Source organism: Furipterus horrens, unplaced genomic scaffold, assembly GCF_987537825.1.
Source record: "Furipterus horrens unplaced genomic scaffold, mFurHor1.1.pri manual_scaffold_7, whole genome shotgun sequence".
NCBI classification, from domain to species: domain Eukaryota; kingdom Metazoa; phylum Chordata; class Mammalia; order Chiroptera; family Furipteridae; genus Furipterus; species Furipterus horrens.
Window position 1 is genome coordinate 24812510 of NW_028327177.1, and position 26187 is coordinate 24838696.

The 26187-nt window shown below is 45.0% G+C and overlaps 1 protein-coding gene across 2 annotated transcripts in view; it reads right to left on the reverse strand.

The window, feature by feature from the left end:
* Positions 1-451: 451 nt before the first annotated feature.
* The window catches only part of BAALC (BAALC binder of MAP3K1 and KLF4), an 88229-nt gene continuing 62493 nt past the window's right edge, over positions 452-26187 (reverse strand). For both annotated transcript variants that reach the window (XM_090283477.1, XM_090283476.1), the window contains 2 exons: positions 15805-15971; positions 452-3320 (listed from right to left, as the gene is read on the reverse strand). In XM_090283477.1, the coding sequence (XP_090139603.1) occupies positions 3210-3320; positions 15805-15971 (278 nt within the window). In that variant the 3' untranslated portion in view covers positions 452-3209. The remainder of the gene's footprint in view (positions 3321-15804; positions 15972-26187) is intronic.

A 26187-nucleotide genomic window follows, 5' to 3' on the forward strand; every position in this document is an offset into this window, starting at 1 on the left:
CCTTCGCTAAAGGTGCCCTGTCACAGGTCAGAGTCATCCATCTGGGGGAATGAGCCACACCCAAACCCTGTAAGAGCTCACTAGCCCTTTCTAGTGACTGCCACCACCTTCTTAGACTTGGGCTCAGTGTTGTCTCAGGCTCTGGGACAATTCCGCTCCAGGTGACTGAGTCCCCCAGCCATGCTAGACCTTCTTGCCAGGAAAGGTACCTTGTTATATGGCAGAGAAAGCACTGGATTTGCAGACCAAGTTCTCTCGCTTGAATTGCTACTCCATCACTTGCTGGTTGAGTGGACCATAAATATAATACTTTTATAACTATAAGTTGGTGCTAATAGTGCTCTCCTTACCTATTTCACAAAGCTTTTTGGAGAATTCATAGGGTCACTTTTGTGAAAAGTCTTTGCTCTGTATACAAATTTAAGGTCCCAGTAAAGATTCTTTGTATCTGTTCATGTTTGAAATTGAGAACTTTATTGAGACAAATTTTGTAATAGAAAGTGTTGTGTTAATAGGAAAGTAAGAATTAGTTCCTATATCATATACACATAAAATTTTGCCAGATACATTTCCAGTAACATTGTTTAGCTTCTGTTCACTGTCTTGGTGAAATCCAGATTGTTCTACAGGGGGCGGATCATATCTGCCCTTTATTCCGTTCTTCCCCAGAAGTGAGAAACTGTTTCTATACATTGGGCTGGTCAAAAAGTTTGTTTGGTTTTTCCGTAAGATGGTTTTGGTAGCACTTAGTTGTCTTTAACTTCATTCAAAACAATTTTGTTAGAGTGTAGTGTGACAGCTGTTATATCAATATGCATTTTAAAAAAAAACACATCAAAACTGGTGAATTTTTGTGTAGCCATTTTACCGTTGAAAATAGAAAATATGCAACATTTCTGGCATATTATGCTTTATTATTTCAAGAAAGGTAAAAATGCAACTGAAACACACAAAAAGATTTGTGCAGTGTATGCAGAAGGTGCTGTGACTGATCGAATATGTCAAAAGTGGTTTGTGAAGTTTTGTGCTAGAGATTTCTCACTGGACGATGCTCCATGGTCAGGTAGACCAGTTGAAGTTGATAGCGATCAAATCAAGACATTGAGAACAATCAATAAAGTTATTGGGAAACTGAAAAATGTCTTTTGTTTTACAGAAAAAAACATAGTACAGACTTTCTGGCCAGCCCAATAAAACAACCTCTCAGGGTGATAAATTCCAAACAACATGCAGCAGCTAAGTGGTGAAAAACAAAGTTGTAAAGAGAAACTAGGCTGAGCCTGTGGCCAACAGCGGTGACTGGTGAAGGAAACACCGTACACAGAAACGCAATCACGTGCCCTGGGAGAGTGAGCCCTTGAGCTTGCGGGAGCAACACCAACCTTTGGCAGGTGGGGACTCCTGCTGAGTAATGCCAGTGGGGACATCGAAGTCACAGGTTTTGCTATTATTTATTATTATTATTATTATTATTATTATTATTATTTAAAAGTTCAAAATAAAGTTTCTGAAAAGTCCTTTCTCAAAGAATCAGAAAATGAGAGAGGTCTGGGAAAACTAGTTTTGTGTATGGTTAAAGCCTTGTACAGGGATTGGGAGGAAACCCAGAATTTAAGGCAGAACCTGTCCTGAATATGGAAGTGAGATCACACTGCAGGGTAGTCACAGCCCAGTGTCTCGGTTAGTCTCCTCGTTATTAAGTCCACTGTCAGACTCAGGATATACAGTGGGGACTAGTCAGGCTCCAAATCGTTCAGCATCTGCATGGTGCTTGACAGAGGGCTGGCATTTAATGTCTAATGAATAAATAAAAAATCTACTGGAGGTAAGAAGGCAGGAAGGAAAGAAAGGAGGAAGGGGAGAAGGAAGGGACACTGCCTACTTGTGTTTGAGGAATAACAGGGTTGGCAGGTAAGGAGACTGAATATCTGGACTGTAAGCTGCTGATGTCAGTCCTCTGGACTATGTTATGTAAGCACACGCCACCAGGGTTCCTGTTTCTGCTACACATGGAGTTTATTGATGTCACCCGGTACAACTTTAGTCCTTCCTTTCCCAAGCCCATGCTACGTTACTTTGGAGGAAAATACTTCCACCTTACCATGTTTAAAGAAATGCTAGAAAATTTTATTTCTATTAAGACTTTTTTTTTTTTTTTTGCTGCATAAGCTAGCTGTTTCCCAACACAGTACATGTCAATCTAATGTCGTGTGAATGCATGTCCACTAGGTACTGACTTTCTAAAGCGATTCCTTTGCAGATGCCAAAATGGCACTGTCCCAGGGCTGTGCACAGAGAGGGTAAGGGAAGCCATGTGTCCAGCCAACATGTTCTGAATTCATCTCCCTCTTGTGAGCAGTGTCCACTCTTTGTATAACAATTGCAAATGATGTGCTCAGAGAGAAAATACTCAAGAACACAAGCAAAGGGAACTAGAAAGCTATAAAAAAACGCCATGTCCGGCTGAGCCGTCAGGAGTGTGCTTGATGAATGTACTGACCACGACAACTGTGATACTATGGTTCAACAGCTGACGTGGACACCAGCATGAAGGGCGGGGGGTGAAGGCAGAGAAATGGGTGTGACCTACAGACCTCCCAAAGACATGCTGTGGGTGTTGGTGGGGTTAGTTTGAGCTCAGGAAACAAGAGTGACAGGGACTTTTCCTGTTTCTTGATTTCTCATACATCTGGGTTTCAAGTTGGGTGAGAGCCAACTTTCAAGTGAACACAGTACGCTTTGTGATGGTGGCATTCCAAAAGAAAGAAGGGAAGAGCAAGCTCGCCTGAAACAGTGCACACTACCATGGCCAGGAGAACGCAGCGCTGACATGTGACTTTCACCCCCCGCCCCCCAAATCCACCCCTGCTACTTTCTCTGCATCATAAACTGGCCTGTGGCTTTAGCTCCACACTTCTAAGTCAGACCTAAGAGCAGACGTTGCAAAGAGGCCAACTGAACTGCTCATTTTCAGTTTATTACCATGTGTGAGTGAGTACTGTGCCAACACATTTACGTGAAAAACAGGAGGCTGAGAATGTTCCAACAGCTCAGGCAGCTGTTGGCTGCTGGGTAAGACAGTCAGTCGCTCAAGGCACTCCAGCAGCGTTCACGTTCAGCGAGGGGCACCCACTTCTTCAAGGTTCTTGGTGGGATCCAGTATGTGATGGGCACCGAAGAAGTCCATCTGCCCTTCTGGTTAGACACTGCTAGTTCACACAGTTCTTTGTGATTCTTCGACTTCTGTCCACCTGTCGGATGCTGTCTGCAACATTAATGGTGACTTCTTTTGCAGGCATTCGCTTAGCATCTCTTTTAGCCTGTTAAAAAGTTTAACATAGTGAATTAAGTTACTAGAAGATCTTCAAAGGTCCTCACATTTGCATTAGTCTCTTGATATTGTTACACACATGGATGGACACATGCACACACACAGAGAGGCAGAAAGAATGACCCATAAGAACGCATGCACATGTGCTCCTTTTCATAGGCTTCTCTGTTGAATCACTAATACCAAGAGCCTAACACAGAGCCTGGCATAAGGCTCAGTAAAACATTGTCAAATGAATGCATGAGTAAGCTAAGGTCCATCAAAAGGTAACGTGAAAAGTTTCACAGTTGGTTTCAGTAGAGAAGTTAAGGGTCTTTGATCTTTGGAGTCAGACAGACTTTGCTTTAAATACTGACAATGTAACACTATGGGAAAATTTTTTCTAATGTCTTTAACCTTTAGTTTCCTCATCTGTAAAATGGGGAATAATAATAGTACCTTATGCGTAAGGTTATTTAGGGATTAAATAAGGTAGTGCATGTAAGGTACTTAGTGCAATCCCTGTCACTAAATAAAAATGAGAAAAAAAGGTTCAGTAAGTATTATAAGTAAAAAATATAATAGAGTATCCACTCCTAAGTGAAAATACACCAAGGATAATATTCCAGAATTCATATTAAATACTAAAACATTGACTAAACTGCAGGTTCTTCAACCATATGTGCCCAGCCCCCCATGCACCCCCAAGAAGAAATAGCTTTAACTAGTGAGGGGCAATTCTGTGCCCCTTCCATTCAATGACCATATGCTTGGAGTAAGCATGAGATGTGCCCTGTGAGTCGTCCCCATCGTGGATGGACAGAGACCTGCCACCAACTCCCATCCAGGAAGGACCTACTGCCCAGCCAAAGGGAGTGCAGTCGGTGAAGAGCCTCCAGCTGTCAGAGTGGCTTCAGCTGCAGAGAGCCTCCTCACCCAGGGCCTTGCTCTTCCCAGGGTGGCCCAATGAGTGGGGGAGGGGGGTGAATGCAGGGGTACAAAAGCCTGACTATTTGGCCCAACACAGGCTAACTCCGACAGGCCATTCATCTTCAGAGCTCCCATGGGCGGTGGTCAGCCAAGGCTGTAGTCAGGCCTGATTGTGGCTCACCTTCCCCATCTGCTGGCTCCTGCTTCCAGCCCTCCCTCCCCCAGGTGGTGACAGGGCACTTGCCAGTGACCATCCCACCTAATGACATCTCAGAGTCTGCTTTCTGGGAAAAACACTCTGTCTCTGATCTGCAGGAGCAGCTCCCAAGGTGTGAGTATCTCCCCACACTGGGTGTGAGTCTACTGATGACACATGCATGTTTTTAATACAATACAGCCCCGGAACACAAGGCAATGACTTCATCTGTCGGGCATCCAAAGAAGTGGCGAATTGTCGCACCACTGGAGAAAAAGAAGTTGCTCTGATGTCTTTATGAAGAGATGACATGTAGGCTTCTATCATGTCACACAAATCCTGTGTAGTAGTGTTGGGGACGCCCCTCACAGACTTCCTTGACTTGGCTGGTGCATCCACCCCCAGCTGCTAGCTGCCCACAGCAGCACCTTCTTTTGAGAATTGTCTTCATCTGACTGAGTCACTTTGCCAGAGGTGCCCAAGACGCTACATACTAATTCCTGGCCATAGCCCATCGCCAATGCCTGACTGGAGGGAACACCACAGGCTGGCCCTTTTGCCTCAAGGGGGTATAAATCGATGATGCCACTCATGCTCCAGAATCCCCTTGGGATCAGGCTGAGGCCCCTCTAAGTCTGTTCAGCTGGGCTGATGTGTTGGCTCAACTTGGACCTCTGCCCCACCCTGCCTCCCCCACTCCTTACGGGTTTCACCAGAGACTCTTTCAATCACTCACTTGTGTGAGACTTCTGGTGCAGGCTCTGCTTCTAAGGGACCTGATGTAAGGTAATTTGAGGGGTGTTTAAGGATAGTTTTGACTATATGCAAGTTTAGCCTTAGCCATTGACTACATGAGATAGGATTTCCTCTTCACGTGCCACAGCACCTAGCACAGTTTGAGACATAGTAGGCTCCCCATGTAACTTTGGTCGAGTAGATGGGTGAGTGAACACATAAGCACAGCACATCTGTCCATGTTCCCGTGCTTTCACAACCTGCAGGCAGTGCCATCTAAGGCTTCAGTCTGACACTCAGCTCTTTCAAGCCTGAACGGGCACCAGGGCTAGCTGTGATGTCGCTGGGTTTATTTTTCCCTAAAAGCAGAGAACTCATAAAGTCCCACAACCAATCTTGTTTCCTAAAGAAAAGTGTGGCAATTATGAGGCTAATTCCATCTGATTTCAGGGCTTGCTGCACACAACCTTTGAGGACTCGGGATGGTGGAGGGACACAGAGGCCCTATTGAACCAAGCCGAGCTGACGGCCGCCTTCCCCCCAAACTGGGGGCAGTAAGAGAGCTTTCCAGGATGGAGATGGAAATTTCCCAAACTGCCTCAATGCTTTCCTTAGAGTTATTGGCAAGATTTCACAAACAGTTATTAACGATTATACATAGAAAATGTTCTATATTTCAGTCTGTTTTTCTAAGCTTAAAAATCTAAGCAAATATCCAGGAGTTGGTTGATTCTTAATTTTGCAACCTGTTTTAAAGAGTCAAAGGCTATAAAATAGGCATTCCCAGAACAGCCACAGAATATGTATGGTGTGCATCTCAAGTACAAGGGAGCAAGTTCTTAAATCTGTATGTCAGTCCTGGCTGGTGTGGCTCAGTGGACTGAGTACCGAAGGGTCACTGGTTCGATTCCCAGTCAGGGCACATGCCTGGGTTGCAGGGCAGGCCTTCTTCTTTTAAACAACGTCAATAATAATAATTCTATAAGACATGCACTTGGATAAAGGACAAATTGGAGTTCTGTCTTCCAAAGATGGGCACAAAAGGTTTCATGCCGTAAGCAAATCCATTTTCAAATAACTAAACTGTATTACATTTAGAAAATTAAACAATTGGAGCAACAATGTGTTTTCTTGGAAGCCTTTTATAAAAGAGAAGCTTTCAAGTCAGAGGCATGAGTGGGAAGATGCCCACCTCCTTTATAGCAGCTCCGATAACCAGGGAGTCAGGTGTCACTGCACTATAATTACAACTTGGAAACCTCAGGTTTCAAGCCCAAATGAGAGGGAGGAAGAAGACGAGAAAGAGAACCACGATACCAGATTATTTTCTATAGAAGTTCCAAGAAGGCGCTTTGCCCTTCTATGAGAAGAGAGCGATATAGACGTACAAAACAATTATACCACCTTGTTCCTCAGGGTCTATGAAATTTTTAAAAACAGATGTTTTCCCCTCTGATGTGGTTTTCAACCAGCTAAACCTTTTTACTTAACCCACCCTCTTTATTTAATGACAGGGAAAACAAACGAACAGAAAGTGAACTTATTGCAATTACTGGCTTTAAATAAACCTTATGGTTCTGAACTCTGTGATGACAGAAGCCTGTTTGGCACCTTTCACTTCTTTGGCTGTCTGCTAAGTCAGTCCTTCTTCCACTTCTAAAGTTCTTGCTTTGTGAGTTTTATCACCACTGACTCTTGTGAATGGGCTGCCTCTTGTTTCTCACCCAGTTTTACAGCTTTTCAATTCTCCCCTTGCCTCATTTTAATTTCTGCAGGTTTGGTACTCTGTGAATCATTGATTTTAGCCCTCTTAATACCTGCCTCTGTAATTAGAAGTAATTTATTGGCTGCCATTTCTCAAGGGTAACCAGATGGACTGTGATAACTTCCTGGCAGCCTCAAACCCAGATGGACTTGTTTCTCTTGGGGTTGAAAGTCAACACACCTGGTCATTCCCTGCGGAAGTGGGGGCAGCAGCTCCTCCAGGGATGCCCAGACTCAAGAGTGCTGCTATTATAAATCTGCTCAGCCTTTTCTCACTCTCCCCTCAAATGGAAACAGATGTTTCCACAAATATATCTACAGTAGTCCCTCTCTATATCGCGATTCACTTATCGCAGCCTCACTGTATCGCGGGATTTTTAAAAATATTATATTTATTTATCGCGGATTTTTTGCTATATCGCAGGATTTCGCGGTACTGTATACGTATGTTGTTAAAGCTACATAGGATTAAGAGTGTAGAATATGTTTAAGAACATAAGTAGTGTTTATAAAAGTGTGGAAAAGGTTAATAAGGGACTGGGAAAGGTTAATAAGGGACTGGGAACAGTTTATAATTGTGTCGGAAGGGTTTATAAAGCCTTAAAATATATATAGATACTAAATAAATGTAAGGTTCCTACTTCGCGGATTTTCACCTATCGCGGGGGTGTCTGGAACACAATACCCACGATAAGTGAGGGAATACTGTATACCTAACATGAAATTGAATGACCCTTTTCTCAGTTCCCTGCAGACATCAGAGAAAAAACAGCTGAGATTATGATTTATCAGACACCTATTTTCCTGTAAAACTAGTATTTAAGTATAAAAGCAATACATAATTATGGTGAAAGACATTCAGAGGTCAGACGGGCACCGTGGAAAGCAGCACTTGTTCGCACACGCTGGCCACCCCTGTGCCGCTCCCAGAGGTGACAGGTGAATAACTGCTTATGAATGTGGTACATACGAGCAGAGGGCCCCTTCTCCTCTCTCCCCGCACTCTCTACGTGCTTCCTGGCCTTCAACCGTGGCTTGATTATTTATTTATTTGCTTATTTTCTACACCATCATGAGATTATATACTTTAAGAAAGTAGGGACTCAGTCTGTTGTGTTCACCACAGTATCCCAGAGTCTCACCCAACAGATAATCTGATGAAGAACACATGTGTGAAGATAAAGTTTCAGAGAGAGAGAGAAAAAAAATCCCTGGAAATAGAACCTGTTTGCCTGGCCCTGCCTAAACCTCAACTCTCCTACAGGGTTCAGTTAACGTTCCTAATTGATTGCTCCTTGCACTGTCCCTAAGAGAGGACCAGGAATGTGTTCCCTTTCCTGATAGGTAGCTGAGGTCACTCAGGCCATGCAATTTGCCCAAAGCCAATGTCAATATAGGTGGTGAGCAGAACTAAAAATGGTGGCCCCAGGTCCCACATCCAGCCTCCCACAACCGCCACAGCTCACTCAAAATCTTCCACCATTGGTTTCAGGTGATGGAAAGGGAGATCATGGGGTCTGGGGCAGACAGACCTGGGCTTGTATTCCAACACAGCCAAGTCACTACTCCATCTGCCACATTGGCCAAATACTGCCTTTCCAAGTGTGTTTTCCCAGGTGCGGAGTGACGTTTCTTACCTCTTAAGAGTTCTGAGGGTTAAAGGTAATGCCATCTAGAGTGTCTGGCTCAAAGTAGACACTGAAAATGCTAGTTTCCTCCCCCTGCTCCTTCCCAGAAGATGAAAGACTGATCCTTGTCAGCTGAAACTCAAGACATTTTTCTTCTTTCAGTCAAATCCCATTAAAGAGAGACAAACAATAAGGAACTTGTAGCTGTTTCTGGATTCCATGATTTATTTGCTGCCGCCTCATAAATTTTACGGCATTCAAGCGAGGTTAGTCAGGAAAAAAATTTAATCTTAGCAAGTCCACCAAGGGCCAGGTTGCTGCCTCCAAAGGCAGGGATCAGAACATGCCTCAGGCAAAGCTCTCAAGAACTCCCCGAGCCTGAAGGTACTCACTTAGGTGAACTCAGCCTGAGCTTTTTATCTATCAGGTATCAAGTGCCAAAAGCAGGTGTTGCTTTGCAACTTGAACCTCAGATAGATCAAACACTAGGAAGGCAGTAGAACCTGCTTTAGAAAAGCACTGGGCTCCTGCAGAATAGTCATCAATCATATGATGGTGGTGCTGGAGGGGGGATGGGTGGAAGTGGAGCTGTGGGAGACCTTTCTAATGTTAGCATTAGGCTAGCCTCATTCAATCAACATGCGGTTAGTGAGTGCATAGGAGGTGAAATTAGCTCAGGGGGCAAGACACAAAAAAGAAGGTTTCTGCCCCAGGAAGCTTCTAATAGAATTGTTTTTTCGGCAGACCCTTAGATAAATAGCGAGCCTTGCAATTACCTATCTACATAAGGTAGCAGCCAATATAAAGATACGTGGTGGAAATCACTACACACACGCATGCACGCACACCCCACATCCCTAGACTACCAGGATCAAACTAGTGATTACCTCCGGTACCCTTCTAAGAGGTCCCCCTCTCTTTGGTTTTCCCTCTTTGGTTTATTTTTGTCTCCACCCCCCCCCCCTTTAATGTCATATTTTTGTTTTCCTAGGAGAAATTCATATTCACTTTGCAAACGTTTCTCAGATGTCTCATGTTACTGCCATCCAGGAGAAATTCTGGGCTGGCCCTAGCCTCCTTTTGGGGTCAGGCCTCCAGCTCTAGCCACAGCCATTTCTGTGAAGCTGCAGCCGTCATTCCCGGACTGGACCAAACCTTGCCAACCCTCCGACACTGCAGGGAGTGGGGAGGGAGAGTGGGAGGAGGAAGCTGAGCTGAGACTCAGTCCCGGCGTCGGGTAACTCCCTTAGCGTGGTCTGGTCCCTTTGCCAAGAATAACAACGCACCTCGAAAAGATGCAGCTTCTGAAGACATGAAGCTCACGGGGACGCCAGCCACATGCTCAGAGCTCCTTCTGCTCAGAGCTATAACCACATATAATTTCTTCCTTAGCTGAGTGCTCGAGGAGGTAGTTCTGGGAGAGAAAAACAAGAGTCCCACGCCCAAGGAAAGGGCACGTTCAGGTTGGAGGGGCAGCCACAGTTCCTGAACAATTAATTAGCAGGAGAGAACAAGCAACGTCAGAGCTTCCTTCTGTGTGGTTTGCTGAGCTCAGGAAAGAAGCTGGGGAAATCACTGACTGAGTCAACGATTTATCATCGATGTAGAGTTGAAGGGGTCCCAGGTAACTAGAGGACAAAGGTGCCCCCAAGAAAGAGAGCTCCCCATGGAGACAGCCAGCTCCAGTTTGTGAAAGATCATTTTTGTCACATTCCTCTTGCCAGTTAGCACCTGTTAACACCAGGCATACAACGGGGGCCGGAGGGAACCGACAGAGGGAGGGTACGGTTTGTTTGATGGAACAGGAGTGGAGCAGGACTCGGAACACGAGACACTGGTGTTTGCAGGCATTGCAGCCCCTCTTCCCCCTTCAGACAGTGATTTGAACTGTGGGGCGACTTTACCTCTGTGAAATGGAGTGGCTGCTATCGCCTACCCATGGCCTTTCATTTCTTTCATAGCACCATTTATTTCCTATTATCTGGGTCCCACCCTCACCTGCATTGATACGGGCAGCTACTTCATAGCAAAGGATGTGCATGCCTTTCCCGCACCTGGGCGGTTGGCACTGGGACCCAGATGGTGTTCAATAAACGAACAGTAGATGAATGAGCCCAAGGACTGCTTCTGGGAACGGGTGAAGAAGTTTCCAGGCCTCTCTCAAGGGTCCCCTTTAATGCATAATTATGTTTTAAATCTGAATGGGGCTACTGCAGTCAGCATGTGCATGAGAATCAGTGCTTCATGAACAGGTTCTTCTGGGGAAGGGAAGCTTTAAAAAAGTACCAAAGACCCATCATCCAGGTCTTTGGTGACACCCGGGGAATGCTGTGCAATGCTAACAGAGCATCTTGGGAGAGTGAAGGAAGACAGGAAGAAGCAAGTAGATACTGCCCGCCCCAGACACTGGCAATGCAGGAAGAGTATAAGAGACAAGCTAGGAAGAAACAGTATGTCAAAGCCGAGGAGGGAATAGAAAGAAAACTAGTTTCCCTGGACAGATTCTAGGCAGCTGAGAGCTGTATTGGTATGAGATGGCTCTGCCGACAAAAACTGAAGTCAGAGGTAAGCGTGTGTTGTCAACTGGCACCTTAGATAGAAAACCTTTGCTGTAGCCTTTCAGGGACCCAGGACATCTGGGGGCTGGTGAGGTCTCAGCATAGGAAGCCTAATGAGGTGCTTTAGCAACAGTCCGAACACTTACAATTAAAGCTAACTGCTCCCTGACCTTATTTTGGAAACACTTACAATGTAGCCATTGTTCATTGAATTGTGAAAACAAAAGCTTCAGGAATGGCTTATCAGTATAGGCCATCTGTCCCCTTCAGAGTGTTTTGTTGGTCAAGTGTGTGTGGTCCTCACTCCCCCATGACAGGGTCTCCACTGCTCCTAGAGTGCCCCGGTCTGGATCCGCTGGGCTCCACTTTAATTACCACCCAAGATCCCAGAGGGCGTATGAGTGTGGACTGAGGGGTGCCTTCCTTAGTGATCTATGAGTCTCCATTTTCATTTGTGGACTGGAGACCACAGTATCAACATTTTAGAGTCATTGTGAGGATTAAGTGAGATAAACAACAATGTGCTCCGCCCCCTATGCTATGCCTAGCAGGATGGGCCTAAGGAAGAAGGACTAAGCACAACTAACTGGCTTTAAAGTCTTGTGTTCCATAACCACAACTCATCACCTGCTGGTTAGCGTGCCAACTGGTGTAACTATTTATCAATATCTATTGAAGTTGCATATATCCCCATCCTGTGAGCCAGCAATGTCACTCCCACCCCAAACAAGTGAATTTCTGCAGTAGGGCATGCACAAGAATGTTACATGGAAACAACCTAAGTGTTCTTTAACAGATGATAAGATAAAGAAGATGTGGTACATCTATCCAATGGAATACTACTCAGCCATAAAAAAAAAAAAATGAAATGCTCCCATTTGTGACAACATGGATGGATCTTAAGACTATCAGACTAAGTGAAGTCAGTCAGATGGGAAGACAATAACAGTCTGATTTCACTCATGTGTGGGTTATAAAACAGAAAGCAACAAATGACCAAACAAACTCTAGATACAAACAACAGAACGGTGGTTACCCGAAGGGAAGGAGATGTGGGGACGATGAAGAGGGTAAAGGGAGGGTCAAATGTATGGTGATGAAAGGAGACTAGACTTTGGGTAGTGGGCACAATGGAGTATACAGATGTTGTATTGCAAAGTTGTATACCTGAAACTTACATAATGGTATTTACCAATGTTATCCCAATAAACTTAATTTAAAAAAATACACATACAATAAAAAAATTGTTAATGGCTGTATTGTTCACAATAGCCCCAAACTAAAAACGACCCCAATGTCCTTCCAATAGAATGAAATATACATAATGAAAATGAGGAAATTTTTGCAACTCATAACAACGTGGATAATTCTCACTAGCATAATGCTGAGCAAAAGAAGGTAGACACAAAAGAGTACATGCTGTACAATTCCATTTATAAAAATCTTGAAAATAAACAAGACTGGTGTACAGTGCTGGATGTGAGAAAAGTGGTTACTCTGTGGGTGGCGGGTGGTGACTGGGGAGGGGCATAAGGAGGGTTTCTGGGGTAGTGATAATGTCCTATGTCTTCATACAGAAAACGGTTACATGGGAATGTCACATAAAAATTCACTGAACTTATGGCTTGTGCATTTCTCTCCACTGGCAACAGTCTGCTTCCTTGCCCTCCTGACGAACAGCTTGTCTATGTGACTTGTTTTGGCCAATAGGAGGTTGATTGTTATGCCACGAGAAGAAACATGAAATGTGTCTTGCATAGTTTGGCTTTGGCCCTCTTGGGTTTCTGCTGTCAGGAAGGAAAAAAATTTCCTTATGCCCTTCAGGGTTCTTCTGACTAGTTTAAGAATCAAATGGACATGACCCAAGCAGGCAGATTTTATACTTTTTAGGCAAAAAAAAACAAACAAAAAGAAAATATTATAAATTCATGAAGAATTGACAAGACTAAGGAACTTAGGCTTGGTTGCTTAATTAGTGAAAAATCTAGGCAAAGTTTGTTTAACCAGCCCTCTTAGCTCTGAATAATGGAGATCATGATGTCTCTCCACCTCCCAGGCAGTAGGGCACCTTTCACACAGGAGATTTAGTTCTTGCTTTTGGAGAGACAAAGAACAGTCAGAGTATCCTTTTTGCACCAGCTGTTTCTTAAGTAACTTCAATTTAAAATAATCAATATGCCAAAGTGGCATATTTGGGGGCAGACTGCCCTGAGCCCCAACACTGTCATAGCCATAAGAGTAAGATACCTCAGAGTGCCACAACTCTGTTGCCCTGATTCCCAGGAAAATACACATGGAAAAGAAGATTCAGCCAGACCTTGAGCCTGGAGCCTGAAGTCAGGCCTTACGCACTCAAGGTGCAGCAGACTGAGAAGGGAAAACAAAGATTGCTGTTTTAAGCTAGTGAATGTTGATGTGTTTTCAGCATTATTATGATAACAGCTGACTAATATACATGACTCTTCAATAAAAAAGTACTTTACGATCTCAATGCTCCCCCTTTCGAATAGTCACCTGTTTCAATTTAAAGTTGCTGACACCCACCTCCAGCACTTAAACGGCCTGTTCATATCATGCAATTAAATGAACAGCAGTCTCTCTGTCTATAAAATAGGGATGATGCTTACTTCCCAATGCTCTTGGGAAGATTTAATGAGCCAGTAGATCTAAAAGTACTCTGTAAGTTGAAAAACACAGCTTTAAAGTGATGGATGATGAGGGCAGAAGTGCAGTGGGAAAGCAAATGTGTGGACCATGTCACACACCAGGCGAAGCTACTTCCTCCCGACCATGGTGCGCCCTGGCTCAGAGGGTGAGATCACAAGTGTGGGAGGTAGGCTAGGGGACAAACGTTAGGGCCCGTACTAGAGCTTCTGAGTGTAGTTCTGTGGGGCCCTGTCTGCCTTGGGAGACTGCAATGAGTAGGCTTCTAGAAGGCCAGTTTATACACAGGCAAGGAGGCATTAAGAATCCCAGGAAGGCCTCTGAAATCCTCCAGCCTACTCCGTACCCATTACCTTCCACGGCAGGCATTCGTCAGTGTTTCATTTAATTGGGTTATGGCACTGTGTGCCCAGTCACCCCTGCGAAGCCTTACTGCCTTTCTTTTTCTTCTTCTACTTCTTTTTTTAATCCTCACCCAAGGCCATGCTTTTTGATTTTAGAGAGCAGGGGAGCGAGAGAGAGAGAGAGAGAGAGAGAGAGAGAGAGAGAGAGAGAGAAAGAAACATCAAGGTGAGAGAGAAACGTCAATGGATTGCCTCATATGCTCCCCAACCATGGACTGAACCCACAACCTAGGCATGTGCCCTGACCAGGAATCAAACCTACAACCTTTCAGTTTACAGCACGATGCTCCAACCTGCTGAATCACACTGGCCAGGGCCTTACTGCCTTTCTTACCGTACTTCTCAGTTTACCAAGAGCAGGCCCATCTGCTCTCTCATTTTGTTACTATTTCCATTGTGTGGAGAAGGAACTTGAGACTCTGAGAGATTAAGGGATTCCTGCATGGCTACTTAGTTAATGAGTGTGAGAGCTGAAGCTGCAACAGGGTTTTGAGCAAAGCTTTGAGCAGTAACTCACTGACATGAGCAGGAATTTCATTAGATAACCAGTTGTACCCTCAGAAAACAGGCAGCATAGGCTGAGGGGACAGGGCCAGTAAGTTTTGACAGGTTAGAAGGGGAAAATGGGTTTGGAGCATCCGGCAAACAGTGGACTTTGCATGGGGGTGGGGCATGGGCAAAAGGAGGAAGAGCGGGGGAGACCAGCAGTGGAAGGAGGAAGAGCCTGCAGAGCCTGAGCTGGCCTCCCAAGGGCATTCGTTCCCATGGGAGGAGCACTTCCCAACAATAGCTCTGGGAGGAAAGAAGGATCAGAAAGGATGCTAGCTAGCTAGGCCAGGGGCACCAGGGACACCCCAGTCCTGCTTCCTTCTTCTTCTTCTTTTTTTTTCTTTTAAGATTTTATTTATTTATTTGTAGAGAGAGGGGAAGGGAAGGAAAGAGAGGGAGAGAAACATCAACATGTGGTTGCCTCTTTTGCACCCCCCACTGGGGACCTGGCCCACAACGCAGGCATGTGCCCTGACTGGGAATTGAACCAGCAACCTTTGGTTTCCAGGCCAGCACCCAATCCACTGGGCCACACGAGCCAGGGCCCTGCTTCCTTTCTAACAGCACCAGTTGAGGAGTGATGCTGCCACCACATTCCGCAGCGAGAGTCCCCCTTCAGCTTCCCACTGCCCATCCGTTGGAGGGCCTGGGGTAAAATGCCAGGCTTGTCTCCCACCACTCTGGTCATCTCTCCTTCCCTGCCTTCTCCCCACCCTGCCAACCCCTGAGACAGGCTGCTATGGCCATCACAGTCCTCATTATCAAGCTGGTGAGACCTGACCAAAGCCTTATTTGAGCAAGCACACGTCCCTTAGAGTGCAAATATCAAGGACTCATTTCAGCTAATCCAGCAAAACAGAGCAACCCTCAAAGCAGGGGTTGTGGTAGGTGTGGGGTCTTGTTATTTTGTTTGCAACAATTTTCTCTTGGGTGGGGCAGAGAATTTCCTTTGGCAAGGTGAATCTTCACTGTTCCTTCCCTGGGTACAGGCTCAGCTTGGCCCCGCATGGAAGCAAACGTCTCTCCCTTTCTCCAGTCCCAAGTTGGTCCTGTGGCTGTGACCTACCTCTGTGGTTCGAAAACCATTCTGTTTCTGGGTCAGAGTGCCTGAGCTGAGGCTCTGAGGATTCGAGCACTGGGTCCCACAGCTCATCTTCTTCGCTGGGTTGGATATTCCACCTGGGGCTGTAGATCGGGGCACACCATTGGAAGGCAGTCCATCTTCCAGCACACCTGGCGGAGGGAAACAGAGAATGGCACTAGAGTCTTGCACAGAGCAATTGCTACAAACAACCCCCAAGAGCATGGGGCAAAAATACAGCCAAAGAGATGGAAGAAGAGTCACCAGGAATCCCACCATGCCAAGTTACCCTTTTCTATAAAAACATGTGTTTGTTTTGTTTTGTTTTGTTTTTTACAAAAATGAGATTAAAAAATAATTCTGTAACCTGAAAATTGTACTTACTACATCAATGCCATTTTCCCATGCCATGAAATATTGTCATATTATTTTTTTATACATAGTCTGCTGTTGTGTGGAAGTATCACCATTTACTGTATTAATCCCTTCCAGTTGGATATATGTTTTCATTTTTCCAAAATAAATGTTATTGTAATGAAAATGAAACTCATTATATCTAAAGCTTTACTCTTAATTACTTTCTTAGGCTGAATTCCTAGAAGTGGATTACTGGTTTGAAGGTCATAATTCCAACAAGGTGTTGGACTATGTCCCTCCCATAACAAATGCCAAGAAATGATAAAACAAGGTACATATAGCCTCATGGAAACACAAGAGGGGGACTACAGTGAGGAATTCATGGATAAGGAGCATCTGATGGAAAAGGGAAGCATACTAGCATGAGGGTGAGTACCAAGAGGGAGACAAAAAGCGGGCAGAGGCTGTACAATAGCCATAGGAAGGCCAGGAGCAGCCGGGGGTGCTGGCCAGTCCATTCCACCAGCTGAGGCCAGTCTACAGTGATGGGGTGATCTATGGGGGCGGGATATTGTGATATCATATGAAATATACATTGGGTCTTCCTCCCCAGTTGCTGGCACAGAGCTTTTAAATCCCTTGTAATTTCTGAGTGGTGGGGTGATAGGAGCATCTTTTGTTATGACATTGGCCTCTGCTCCTGGTACGTGACACAGAGCTCCAAAACCCCTCGGAACTTTGTGAGTGGTAGCAGAGATAAAAGCACCATTTATTCTAATGAAGCAACTCATGCCCCTCTGCCCACCCCCCAGACAGCTCCAGGAGGAGGGCTGGTTGCCAGAAAGACTTAACCTTGACTAGAAGCTTGGAACTTTCAGTCTCATCTCCCCACCTCCGGGCAGGGGGGAGGAGCGAGAGATCGAATTAATAGTTGATCAGACCTATGTGATGAAACTTCCATAAACCCCTCTAAGTGACAGTGGTTAGGGAGTTTTAAGGTTGGTGAAAGCACCCCATGTGCGAGGAGGGTGTTGTACCCCAGCTCCACGGGGACAGAAGCTCCTGCTTTTGGACCTCACCCTTTATACCTCTGGCTATTCATCTGTCTCCTTGATAGTGTCCTTTACAATAAATGTACATAAAGTGCTCAAAGATTGAAACTTCTTTTTCCAACAATGTGGGACCAAATTATAAAACTAACAAGTGATTTTGCCAAGGGTTGATGTCTCAAGCCACAAGTTTCAAAGTATAAGAAAAAAGGAGGTAGTGAGCCAGGCAGAACATTCAACTGTGTGAGCAGAGATTAAAACACCCCTTTACTCTGCAAATGGGGAAATTCTCTTTATAGCTGCGGTTTTTGTCCTCTTCTGTCTCTCCCACCATATGGGTTTATCGGGAGAAAAATACTCTAACAATAGTATGGGGGAGGGGTGCTTCCACAACGATAGTGAGGTTTATTTAACTTGAATATGCACTAGCTGTAATGAGCAGTGGATTCATCCTGAGAAATACCCATCACCTTGAACCTCTTAAAATAGCTATAATTTATGAAACAGTCCCATATACATCAAAAGTGTTTTGTTTTGTTTTTAAGTGGCTTCACAAATAAGCTCTGTTAAAACAACCAAGTGTTCAGAGTAACTCGTAACATAGACCCAGTGAAGAAAAGCAGGTCCATCGGTCAATATTTAGGCAATTCTAAGTAACTCTTCAGAGTGACTTTCTTATCTATTAACTACAGTATTAAGTTGTCCCTGGCTGGTTTGGCTCAGTGGATTGAGCGTCGGCCTGCGAGCTAAGTGTCGCTGGTTCGATCTTCCAGTCAGGGCACATCAGAGAAGGAAAACTCTGACTCCAAAAAACCTCCGCTGCCTTGCGGCATACCTCTTCAGGGGAAAGGCTAAGGGAGTAAACCCCGACAGAAAATCCGGAGCCGGAGTCCCTAGGCGGTTTGACGTTGTAGTCAACACCGGCAACTCCTGCGGCGCACCTGAAGCCAAGCTGTATTGACTCCGTCTTTCCCTTGGACCCTTCAGCTGCGAAGAGAGGGGGGGTCTGCTGCATGGGCAACAGCAGACCCTCCATATCACCCTGCCCAGGCTCTGTAGCTTCAGCTTCACTGGAGAGGACACTCCAGCGTCATCGTAAGATGTCGATTCAACACGGGAGGAGACAGATACCGTGTCACTCCCGAGTCGGACTGCACAGCCATTCTCGGCGGTGCAGATAGACTCTTAAGAAGCTACACCATCGTCTTTCGAGACGGACGGCTGCCGATGACGACGACATAAAGTGCTCCTGAGTTCTGTGACTCGTTCTCGACAATGATCTGGCTAAAGTATTTCTCAGAACAGAAGAATGTGAAATTGACATATCCTTCCAAGTGCTTAGCAGGATAAATAAAAAGGAAAACAAACCTAGACAGATCTTAGTGATATTTCAGAATGTCATTGATAACAAGAAAAGCTTCAGAAGAGGGAAAAAAATCAAGAATGAGATTGACATCAGAATTTTCATCCACAGCCAATGGATATAAGAAGACTGAAGCAATGTATTTGAGATTTCAAAGGAAGTGTGCACATTTTAAGGTCTTTTGCAATGTATTGCCGAATTTATCCCGATAAATCTCCAATTTTCCTATTGATCTTTTGCTAACAAGATATGAAAGGGCAACAGTCCCCAAAGCCTCACAAACACTGAATATTTTCTTTCTTGTTTCTCATCTTTGCCAGTTTAAGAGGCAAAATAAAGTATCTCAGTATTTGGATTTATACTTCTTGATTTACTCGAGTTATTACATTATTTATATGCCCATTGGCTACTTGGGTGTGTGTGTTTAATTGTCACTTGCCTATCTTTCCTTTTGGGGTGTTTGCCTCGGTTTGGTTTTCATCAGACTTAAGGAAAACAAACAAAATCCTTTCCCGGGGTGTTGAGAAATTGTTTGCATGAGGGGAAGCACAGTACATCTGATAAATTAAGGGAGGGAGGGGTAGTTGACTAAGCAGAGCTGATGAGGCTCCAGTTCCAACCCAGCTGAGGAAGCAGTGAGCAAAAGGACACACATGCCCACACGTCACCAAAGGATACCCATGTCCACATGTCACCAAAGGACACACATGTCCACATGTCACCCACCTACACTGCAAACTGCTAAGACTCTCAACTATGGCCATGGATAGAAATCAGGATTCAAAACATTGAAAGTCACAATAGAAAGGGCCTGGCCCAGAGTCTCCTGACCAGCAGGCCCTAGTATGTGGGAACACTGTGAATGGGTTCCAGATATACAGAGAAATCGACTGACCCCAAACCTTTGCACCCCCTTTCTCTACCAACTGGGAGCCTGTACCTCTTTTCTTCCCATCTCCCCTCCATCCTGCACCAAAAAAGCCTCAAATGCATGTGTATGACCCCCCAGCACACATACTTGATCTTTATCTCCCTGGCGTCCTGCAAACAGCAGCCCCTTGGCCGTGTGCAAAGCTGGAGAATGAATCCAGAGAAGAGGCCCCTGAAGAACCTGGGAATAGGCATGGTGTGATTTGGGCTGGTAATTCCAGGGCTCTAACCTTCGCCCCCCACCCACCCACTCCCCCATTAAAAGTCTAGAGCAGAGCTTCTCAGTGTGGTCCAGACACCAGACTGTTGCTACTGGCCTGCTGTGGGATAAGAATAAAAAACACAAGCACTTAGAAATTTCTACGGTGACTTGACATGGCTGGAACATCAAGGGTGAACTTGTTCAAAGGAACTTCTCAGATTAAATGAAGCATAGACCAGTGCAGGCGCTGTCCAGCTCATGTGGGGAGTCTCAAGTGTGAGCTGTGCATTCGTCAGACACGGTCGGGCCACGTGTTTGTCTGTGACGGATAGGAAAGGAAAAGCAACTGGCCATAAAAGAGGGCTGCGGGCTTCGGCAGGTGTGGCCCCATGGCCCCTAGATAATTTTCCCTGTGAGGAAGGGTGGGGTCAAAGTGGGGGCAGGAAAGGGGGCTTCTAAAACACAAGACCCAGCTTAATTAAGTCTAGGTACAACTGCCTTCAGCCCTTGGGCTAGCCAGTGCTACCCTGGCTGTTTACCACAGTGTACCATGAGAATGTTACCCTTTCCTTTTCCTTAAAAAAATTATTTTAACTTACTGTTGCAGACTTATTTGTATTTGAACCGAATCAACAAGTTCAGACCTACATGTGCAGATTGCTTCATGGTCGTCAAGAGTGAATGTTACCATTTTCTACGTGGTGAGTCATGACTTGGTACCTGGATTGAGGAAGGGTAAGAGCCACCCAGGGTGTACCCCATGGTGCTTCCAGCCTGGGTGAGGATGACCACCACCTTCTCACCCTGAGATGCTTCAAGACGTGCACCTGACCCCATCCTCCCCATACCCGTGACCAGGCCTCTGTGGGGGTTAGAAACCAGGGCTCCCTTTCTGTTTCCCCTGAATGCAGTCCAGTTTCTGACCGAGGATGAGGGCAGCAAGGCAGGAAGAGGAGGCTGGAGGGCCCAGGGGCCAAGAGCAGGCAGCAGAAAACACCTCCCAGGGAGGTGGACAGACAGCAGGAAGCGGGACTGAGCATCACGCAGGGCTCCAAGCCCCTGGCACATGCTCCATGGTTCCACCAGACGTCACTTACCAAACACACACTCAGAGACAAAATGACTAATAATTTCAGGATGGCACCTGTGAGCACTAAATCCTAAGCCCTGGGCCCCTTGGAGCCTGACAGGCCCTGTGCAGCTGCGCTAGCTCCAGACCTGGGAGGGCAGCTAACACCGGACGGAGACCAAGGCGGAGCTGCTGGGGCTGAGGTACACATGGCCAGTTCTCCCCTCTCAGCAGCACCTCCGTGCCCGGGCATCTCCATTGAGCCTCAGGGCTCCTAAAATATAGTCTAACAAACAATCACTCACTTGGTCCAGTGTTTTCAGTTTTTCACAAAAATTAGAACTCTAGTCTCCTAAACCCCAATCCAGGGACTTCCTCATCTGTTAAATAAGAATAACCATCTCTACATCATGGGGCTGTTGTAAGGATGAACCAAGACACCCTATATAAAGGTTCTGACAGTGTTCGGCACATACATTGAACGTAGTATTATTTATGGCCCAATACCAGCTGCCTTGTCTCCTTGTGGTCCCCTGTCCAGTAGACCCATTAGTGACATTCTTGATTTATGAGTCCCACAATCAGCAACCCTTAAGTGCTTAACGAAGGGCCCACTGAGCCTGATGAACAGGCAGAGAAGCTCTGATGAGAAGCAAAGAAACAGGGCTGGCCGTGGGAAGTGCCATTGCCAAACAGTGAGCAGGGGCTATCTGCCTGGTCACCACAGGGGGTCAGGGACACGGGCTGTTTACTGTTACTTCTGCCTGCAATAAACCAGGTGATTTTGCTGCGTGGATTTAATTGAATTTGTAGTTTCTAATTCCAAAATTAGTAGAGGCAATGTTAGAAAACATGTCAACTACAGAAACACACCAAGGAAAAATCATTTTTACCTCATCACCCAGAGATATCCCGTTAACCAGGAGATATACGTCCTGTTCTTCCTGTGCTTTCAGTCCACTCACCTGACCCAAGCCCCCCAGCTGTGGCAGATGTTGGTGGTTAATGGCTAGTGTCTGCCCCCTTCTTCCAAGTCTTGCCTTTCGCTGAAAGAAGGTCTCTTACCAGGAGAGACTGGCCAGTTATTCCAGGGGCAGCCCATGGCCGATGATCGACTGAAAGTATGTTTGTGACGGGGGGCAGTGTACAACAATCCAGCCCCCTTGCCTCTGAGTGGCATGATTTCTGTTTCTTCCTCCAAAGCACCCCGTGAGATCAGGCTGAGCCTAGACGAATTCGGAAGCCACATCTTTGCCCACTTTCTTCCCCTGGCCCCTCCTGCTTCCCTCCCTCCTCCCTCACACAGTTCTCCCAGGACTATCTCCAGGAGTCATTTGCATAAAATGCCCCTCTCAGGCTCTGCTTCCAGAGAACTGCACCTAAGATAGCATCCATACCCCGCGTTGCTGGATATACTCCTTCTGAGCCTCCAGACTCACTCTCCCCTCCTCTCTACCCTGCTCTGCATCTCAGGACACTGGCCTGGATGCACCATGTCCACAGGCTCCTTGCACACTGGCTTCTAGTTGGGTTTGCCAATGGGCATCACTAGCTATCAAGGGGCGGGGTCTGCAGTAGCAGACTGAGGTCATCTTGATTCCCCTGGTTCCCTCCCTGCAGTGTTGCCACGGGAGCCCTGTGCTCTCCACACGCTCCTCCACCAGAAGAGGGTACAGAATCAAGATCCAAGGGGTTGTGCAATGAGGAGGTTCCTGGTGACTTCAGGGAGAGCCCCAAGGAGTGGCGGGAACAGAGGGCAGATGGCAAGTTGTTGAGTGGGGGTTTACAGATGCTGTACCAGTCAGGAATTGAGCCCAGTGAATGAAAATAGAAAAGCAATCCTTTGAAGTGAACTGGGAAGCTCGCAGACTTTCCAGGAGGGCTGGAGGTGGAGGCATGGAGACCACCTATCAAGGAGCAATGTCCCACGTCCCTCCGTGGAGCCTGTTCCACCACCCCTTGACCCTGGAAGCTGACCTTGGCATTGCTGCTATGCCTATTCTAAAAAGTTATAGTTGTTTTCCTGAAATTCAAGTGGAATTAGGTGTCCCGGATTTTATCTGGAAGTCTGTCTGGGGGAACATGGTTGTGAAAGCCGCGTTGTACCAGACGCTGAGCTCCAGGTGCATCGCTGCCCTGTGCTACCCCTCTCACGCCCAGCCGGTGGGGCACTGACCCTTAACTTAGGAGAAGAAACTGATGTTCAACCCAAGTTCTGTATGTTCCCAAAGCTTGTGGTTGTAGCAAATGTTTACATTTCCTTAGAGGAAAAACTCCCAAGTAGGCAGCTTTCAAATTTTAATGTGCCTGAGCCCCACCTGTGGTCTCTGTTAAAATGCAGATGGCTACATCCAAGCCCCAAAACTTCTGATTCAGGAGGGGCCCCAGAATATGCATTTTACCAAGTTCCCTCTATCGCATTCTGCCCCGCTGTGATTCTGAGGCAGGGAATTCTAAAGACTGCACTTTGAGATTTCAACAACACGCATGTTTTGAGGGTTGCATGTAAAGTGTCCATCTACATTTCTTTCCACCATGAATTCTGTAGTAGTAAATGGAGGGACATTTGTCTGCTGCTAGGGTGTGTCTTTCTTTGATACTCCTCACGATATTTTCATTCCAACCAGAAGACAAGCCAAATCACTGATTTTCCCAAAAGATAGGGAACAGCTGTGTCCAAAGCTTATTGAGTTTCTTGCTATTTTGGAAGTGGAGCTTGGAGTGGGGCAGAGAATAGAAATTTAAAATGATAGCTGAAAACCACAGGGAGAGCAGACCAAGGGGCAATTCCTCCTTAATTCTAGTACCTGGCTTTTTTTGATGAAGGTGATCTCAGAGTCTGTGCAAAGTCATTGCAAACACCTGAAAGTCATTCTCCTAATGACTGAAAACCAGAGTATAAGACATTAGCAATCTATTTGGAAAGACTCTCCTAAAGTCAAACCAGATGAAACTCTAGCTCATCAAATACTGTCTAGGCTCAGGCCCTGAACAAATGGCTGATGATAATTTTGTCTGAACTGGGGTATATATTGAATGAACTGCAATTGCAGTCAATTACTGAGAATTTGTCTCCTCGTTTTTCAAAATGAATTAGAATGGGAAGGTGTTTGCCATTTTCAATCTGATGAGTAATTTTTGAGCACACACTGTATGAGAAGGTGATAGATGACTTTTGGTATGGTTAATATAAGAAAATCCTTTAAAAATAGTGAGTAACCATTACATTTATATTCAGCTGATTTTAGGCAAAGATGCTATAACAATTTAACAGAGGAAAAATTGTTTTTTCAACAAGTGTGTGGAACAATGGATATCTACATGTAAAATAATGAAATTGGACCCCTACCTCACACTATATACAAAAGTTACTCAAAAATGAATCAGAGATCTAAATATAAGACCTAGAACTATAATATGTATAAGAGAAAACAGGCATAAACTTCATGACCTTGGATTAAGCAATTTTTTTAAATGACTCCAAAAGCACAAACAACAATTTAAAAATTGTTGGACATCATCAAAATTTAAAACTTCTGTACTTCCAAGGACACCATGAAGAAACTGAGAAGATAATCCACAGTTATATAATTTGCAAATTATATATCTGATAAGGAATTCTTATTCCCAAAGAACTCTTACAGCTCAATAATAAGAAGACAAATAACCAAATTAAAACATGGATCTAAGGAGACATTTTTCTAGAAAGACATGGAAATGGCCAATAAGCACACAAAAAAGGTGTTCAACATTATTAGCTATTGGAAACACAAGTCAAAACCACAATGAGTTACTGCTTCACAGCCACTGGGATGGCTGTAATAAAAAGACAGATAATAACAAGTGTTGAAAAAAATATGGAGAATTGGAAACCCTCATACACTATTGGTGGAGATTTAAAATGGTACAACCAGTTTAGAAATCAGTCTGATAGTTCCCCCAAAGGTTAAACATAGAGTTACCATATTGCCCAGAGATTCCACTCCTAGGTATATACTAAAAAAAAAAAAAAAAAAAAAAAGACAAAGACTGTACATGAATGTTTATAGCAGCACTATGCATAATAGCCAAAAGGTATAAACACCCTGATATCAATCAACTATTGAATGAATAAATAAAATATGGTATATAAATACAATGAGATGTTATTTGGCAACAAACAAAATAAAGTACTAATACAAGCTACGACATTGACAGACCTTGAAAACATTATGCTAAGTGAAAGAAGCCAGTCACTGAAGGCCGCATATTTTATCATTCCATTTACTTATTTATTATTTATTTATTCATTTGTTTGTTTATTCTATTACAGTTTCCCAATTTCTCCCCCTGTGCCCTGTCTGCCCAGCCCACCCTTCACCCTCCGCCCTCACAGTCAATCCCCACAGTGTTGCCCACGTCCACGGGTCATTCATACATGTTCTTTGACTAGACCCTTCCCCTTCTTTCCACCATTATCCACCCTCGTCCCCTCTGGTCACTGTCAGTTTGTTCCATGTTTCTATGTCTCTGATTCTAGTTTGCTCATCAGTTTATTTTGTTCATTAGATTCCTCTAATAACTGAGATCATATAGTATTTCTCCTTCACCAGCTTATTTCACTTAGCACAATAGTCTCCAGTTCCATCCATGCTGTTGCAAAAGGCAGGAATTCCTTCTTTCCCTCTGCTGCATAGTATTCCATTGTGTAAATGTACTACAGTTTTTGACCCACTCTTTTACTGATGGGTACTTAGGCTTTTGCTAGTACTTGTCTACTATAAATACTGCTGCTATGAACATAGGGGTATTGTTTTTTTTATATAAAATATCCAGAAATGAGAAAATCTATAAATAGAAAGGTTAATTAGTGGTTGCTTAGAGCTGAGGTTGTTGGGGAGAAAATAAGGAGTGACTGTTACTAGCTAAGAGATTTCTTTTTAAGGCGATGAAACTGTCCTAAAATTGATTGTGGGGATGGCTGCATATTTAATTGTACACTTTAAATAGATCAGTTGTATGATATGTGAATTACAACTCAGTAAAGCTATAATTTAAAGAATGATGAGCAACATATTTTGGGATGTTATATTGACTAAAAAAGCATATTTGAACTTGAACAGCAATAGTTGGGGAGAGAAACTGACTCATGGACCTAGACAGTCTATGAGGACAACTGCAGTGCTAGCCTAACAGTCCCCAAAGGTCCTAACTAGGAGGGCTGCTGTTCCCTGAAGTGAGCCACCAGCCTGTCATAGCTGTCCTTGGCCGTGGGAGTTTGTGGTGGAAAAGGCGTCCCCTGGTACCCAGCAGCGTGCAAGAGAGATGCCTGCTGAGAGCAACAGCTGAAACAGAAAGGACGGCAAGAAGCAAGCAGAGTCCTGTCTGTCCTTGGTGAAATCAGGCCTGAAGTCTTTTC